The sequence below is a fragment of the Triticum dicoccoides genome, chromosome 3B (genome assembly GCF_002162155.2).
Source record: "Triticum dicoccoides isolate Atlit2015 ecotype Zavitan chromosome 3B, WEW_v2.0, whole genome shotgun sequence".
In the NCBI taxonomy this organism is placed as follows: Eukaryota; Viridiplantae; Streptophyta; class Magnoliopsida; order Poales; family Poaceae; genus Triticum; species Triticum dicoccoides.
In genome coordinates, this window is record NC_041385.1 from 68,009,325 (window position 1) to 68,014,549 (window position 5,225).

The following is a 5,225-nucleotide window of genomic DNA, read 5'->3' on the forward strand; positions in this document are numbered from 1 at the left end:
TGTTGACGTGGCAGGTAACGCTAAGGCCGGACATGATCCGCCGGCCCATCAGGCGCGAAGTGTCTTTTTTTTTTTGTATGGTGCGACTTAAAAATACACAAGAGAAAGAAAAAAAGACTAACAAGATTTCGTACTTGGGACCTGGTGCTACTATGCTCATCCCGCTAACCACTCTAGCAGACGACTTTTGTCTTAAACAGGAAGTGCGAACATATTTAATAAGACACTGCAACTTCAAGATTTGAAACATTTATAATTTTGAAACATTTTCTTGGAAATTTTAGTAATTTTGAGATCCAAGTATTCTTACAAAAATAATTTTTTAAATTCCAAACATTTTTTGGAATTGTGATTTTAAAAAAATAAACAGAAAGAAATTTTGAAAACACAAACCATTTTTAAAATCCCCGAACAGTTTTTAATGCACGAACACTTTTGGAAAATAAACACGAACAAAATTTTGAAAACAAGAATGATTTTTGAAACCTAAACAAAACAAGTGCGAACAGTTTCCAAAAGAAGTTTTTTTGAAACATAAATATTTCTTTGTAAAATGGAAACAAATTTTGAAACCTGAATAAATTTTAAAGTCCGAATACTTCCTAACTTTTTCTAAAATGGGAACAAATTTTCAAATATTGTTCATGTTTTCAAATTTTGTTCATGTTTCGAAATTATTCCTTTTTGTAAAAAGTGTTCGCACTTTCAAAATCGTAGGGGATTTCAAAAGAGGCTTCACGTTTTCAAAATGTGTTTGTGTTTTCCGCATAATTCTAAAAATGTTCAGATTTTAAAATTGTTGATGATGTTGAAGAAAATATATCTAAAAATTTCAGAATTGTTTTAAAATCTCGACGCTTCTGTGTGTTGTTAAATATTTTCGTGCTTCTTATTTATCAACAACAGGTATTAAATAGAGTGGCTATCAGGAGAAGGGCAGCAACGAGAGGTTCGAAGTTCAATTCCTGACAACGTCTCAAAAAAAATTTGAGGCAAGACAACGCTTCAATTGCTCTGGTATATTTATGTTTGCCTGGTTGGCCTACCGTCCAGCGGCAGTTTAAGTTCTCCTGGTGGCCCAGTACAGCCCGCCGGCAGTCAGCGATCCCGGGTTTTAGCTGCCATGTCAACGATCCTTGTTTGGCAACTCACTCGAGGTTTAAAATAGACCGAGATCAGATAGTTCAGCGTGCTGATTTCAGGGATTAAAAGTTCAGGGTTTGATTTAGCTTTCGTCTACAAATTCAAGGTTTATTTTAGACTTTTCCCATTTATCTTCATCTGATCTCTTCATGCATCTACCACACGTACATATACACATAATGAAATATAATAGCTACACAAAAATAAGTTTAACTATACGCAGCAACACGTACGTACTCAGTGACAGCACGACACCATATATATGCAGCCTAATCCGTACTACTATATGCTCGGCACGGCAGTATATGCATTCACGAGACGAGGGGCAGTAGGTATCTGAAGTCGGCGTCGTAAGGCTCGATCTCCACCATCTTCTCCGGCGTCGGCGGCCTGCCGCGGTGGAGGAGTTCCCTGATGGCCCTCTTGAGCTCGGGCGCCCTGGTGGCGCGCGGGAGCTGGCTGTGGACCCACTCCAGCAGCGACTCCACGTCGTCGGCGAAGCACCGCATGTGCCAGTGCAGCAGCTTGGGCAGCACGATCGTCGCCGCCGCCGCCGCGGCCTTCGACTTCGCCTTCTTCCTCCTCGCGCCGGCCACGCGGACGCACCGCTCCAGGTACTCCACCTTGGCCGCCTCCAGCTCGCTCGACACCTCCTCCGCCGTGTACACCCGGACCTGCACTTCGTACGTCCTCGATCCTGTCAGGCTCGGCAAGAACAGTTGGGGATCGCGATCGATCGAGCTGATACTTACCGGTGGCGAGGAGCGGCTGCCCCTGCAGAGCGCGAAGACGACGTTGGGTTCAGGGTACCCTAGCCCGTAGCAGAGCTGCATGTCCCTCTCCCCTTCCTCCATCATCATCCCCTTCTCAGCCAATTTTCCATACATCCAAAATGTTCAGGTTAAATAATACTACTGTATAAATTGATTAATCTGTAAGATGAAGAACATCAATCGGGTTACAAGATTGATGTGGAATTCGGTGGATAGATTAGTTACCTGCTTGTTGCCCTCATCAGGGGGGTGCCTGAGGAACAGACGCTCGATCGACAGGACGCTCAGCACCCTTCCTCCCACGTTCACTGAAGCCTGATTCAGCAGGGCCAGCAGCTTGTCCGGCGATGGAGGCAGACCGTGCTGAAGAAATGCCTGAAAATTTGATAACATGGCAAAATTCACAGTTAATTTCTTCATGGGTCATATATATCAGGTTATATAATTTGTATTCACCAATTAGCTGATAAATGGTGTTCTTGTGTTGGTCAGTTCGGGTTTAAACCGTACATGCATCACGCAGAAGTTGTAGATGTTGAGCCAGAAGGCCAGCTTCTGCTTGTTGGTCAGGAAGCTCGGATCCACGGTGCACAGCTTGTTCATCAGCACTCTGAAGAAAACAAAAATAAAATTTCAATGCTACATTGCAACAAATTAAAATTTGTCCGTCCTCTTGCAATGACGATGATCAGGGTCTCTCTCACACTCTGACCTCAAGTTCTTGATGTCAGCGAGGCACAGCCACACGCGGCTCGAGTCGAACGAGCTCCGGGTGAACTCGACGAACCTCTCGCACCGGCCGGCCGGCTCCCCTTCGTCGCCGCCGCACTCCAGGGGCGCTGCTGCACGGCTCTTGACGGAGCGGATGGGCGACGGCGCCGCACGGTCGCTCGACGACGACGAGGACAACTTGGGGGCGAGGCTTCTGGAGGAGCCTATGCAGGAGGTGATGTTGAGCTTCGGCGCGCTGCTCAGCTCCAGCTCTGGGTCTGCATGATCCGTTGTCCTGCTCAGCTTGTGGAAGATGGTCACCGTCAGCTTGATGAGCTCTTCTGACAGCTTGTTTGGACTGCTCGAGCAGATTTTCCTTTCTGGAGGCCTGAGATTTTCAAAAGAGTGGCTGCTTCTTCTGCTCTGATCAGTCTCCTCGCCTGTCCTCCAAAGATTTCAAAATCAGAATCAACTTGTTGTTCTGCAAGAACTATTTGAGCAACCTATAAATTCTGAAATTGCGTCTGCTGAACATTTCATTTCATCTGTACCTTGCGAAGAGGCAGACCCAGCAGAGGCCTTGCTCTCACGCTCGAGACCTCCTCCATCGCCGCCGCCGCCGCCGCCTGGACCAGGCAGCCTTGGGAGCTGCTCGCCGCCATGGAGCTCCCTCCGGCCAATGCAGTGCCGGCCCGGCGGCCAGTCCTGCTGCCGCTGCCGCTGCTGCTGCTGAAGAATGCAGTGGTGGGTCCAGTTGCGCTCCCGGAGGAGGCGCGTCCGCAGGTCGTCGACCTTCTTCTCGAGGTAGAATATCTCGTCCTCCACAATCGCCAGCTCCGCGAGGAGCCCCCTGATCTGCAACGAGAATCGATCCGATTACCAACCAACACTTTCAGTGATCAGAACTACCTATGGTTGCTATGAGCCTATGAGCACAGATTAGCATGCCGCCTAACAAAATTACTGAAGAAATGGTGTATGGACTGCTTAGTTAAGTTACCACTTAGTGAAGCAAACCGTACAGGTGCAATCAAGTGATTTGTCAGGTACGAGAAGGCAGGCAGGCGGGCAGGAATCCTAGGACGTGAGGTGTGGCGGATAATGGGGGATGGTTATGTGCGGACAAATCCGGCATTGTGGCGTGCAATTTGGAAATAGTCCTTTGGGTGTCCTCCTGTGACTCCTGTCGAGCTAGATGTCCATATGCCACACAGCATTCATCCTTCCACAGAACTAGTTTTCGTAAGCTAGCTAATACTGCAGGCAAACAGACAACGAGGTGGTAGCAGAGACATGATCATGACCGACTGTCAAGTCCTGTGATGCACGGCGAGTGATGTTACATCTGCCTTCAAGTTTCTACAGTTCAGAGTTGGGACTGAATGTTTGGAACACTTTTACACTCGGTGACAGAAAACAATCAATTACCAAGCACAATGAAGTGAGAATGAGGTAAATTCAGAAGTATGCCAAGCACAATCAATTACCTTGGCCGGGACGAGGTGGGCGGAGAGGCAGCACCGGCAGGCGGCGGCGTCCAGGCGGCCGGCCTGGAGCGAGCAGCGGAGGACCCGGCTGAGGCGCTCCTCCTTGGCCAGCACGGCCTCCAGCTCCGACACCTCCAGCCGGAGCTCCTCCGCCCGGCACCGCTGCTCCTCCCCCTCGCCGTCCATCAGAAAGTACATGAGCTTCATCTTGCCCCGCGGCTGCCTGCTCCTTCTTAAACCCGCCACCGCCCGCCTCCGGCGGAGGCGCAGGGAGTAACAGCTGGCCCGTGATGATGGCGTCGTCGGTGGCGGCGGCGGCGTCGGCGACCCCATTCAATCACCCTGTCAAGCAAAGCAAGCCACGGGTTGCTGCTCGGAGAGGGGGCACAGGACTGGCTAGGGAGTAGGGATAGAGGTGGAGGACCGGAGGAGGACCGGAGGAGGACGGAGGCGATCACATGCGGAGCGAGGACTCTTCACGGAAGCAGCGGCAGCTCGGTCGGCGTCGGCGCACGCATGGAACGCATATGAGCGGCTTCAATTCCCGGGCGGTTGCGCGTGCGTACGGCTGCGAATTTATGCCCGTGAGCCCGTGATCCGTCTTCTTCAGCTTTACTGCTGCTACTGATAAAAAGCTTTTCTTTCTTTGCCGAGGCGAAAACTTTACTGTTCCCCTGCGAAAAGGAAGGACGCCATTTTCGACCTTGCGTTCCAAACGGAGCACTGTGCAGCTCGACGTGCGTATTGCCGTGCCAGAGGAAATTTCGTGCCCACGTCGTACAGACCTGGCCGTCGGTCCGTGCAAATATTTTGGTGTTTCTACACAAACGTTGCGAAGAGATTTACCTTTTCTGTTTTCCAGGCGCAAAGCACCGGAGAAATTTTTTGCTCTTGTGTCCAAAATAAATTCACTGTGTGCTTGTCAGCTCAGCGTATGTATTCCCATCATGGAGAAAATTGTGTACCCACGACCATTTTTGTTGGAGAGTTGAGTGTCATTGTTAGGTGTAGTATAAGGGCTAAAATGTAAAACAGAGAGTGTGGATGTATGTAGTGTGCAGGCAGAAAAAAGAATGAATAAGAAAGATAACCGAACTTACCTGAACTCTCC

At 49.5% G+C, this 5,225-nt stretch overlaps 1 protein-coding gene across 2 annotated transcripts; it reads right to left on the minus strand.

Annotated features, from left to right (window-relative positions):
• Positions 1-1,249: 1,249 nt before the first annotated feature.
• On the minus strand, positions 1,250-4,649 carry LOC119274757. Of its 2 annotated transcripts, none has more exons than XM_037555484.1 (7): positions 4,115-4,649; positions 3,179-3,482; positions 2,629-3,067; positions 2,427-2,526; positions 2,142-2,291; positions 1,896-2,006; positions 1,250-1,822 (listed from the first exon to the last, which is right to left on the minus strand). In XM_037555484.1, exons 1-7 carry the CDS (start codon positions 4,445-4,447, stop codon positions 1,337-1,339), a joined length of 1,923 nt encoding a protein of 640 aa, XP_037411381.1. In that variant the 5' UTR covers positions 4,448-4,649; the 3' UTR covers positions 1,250-1,336. The 2 variants fall into 2 exon arrangements, with proteins under 2 accessions (XP_037411381.1, XP_037411382.1); XM_037555485.1 differs by having other exon boundaries at positions 1,338-1,817.
• Positions 4,650-5,225: the final 576 nt, after the last annotated feature.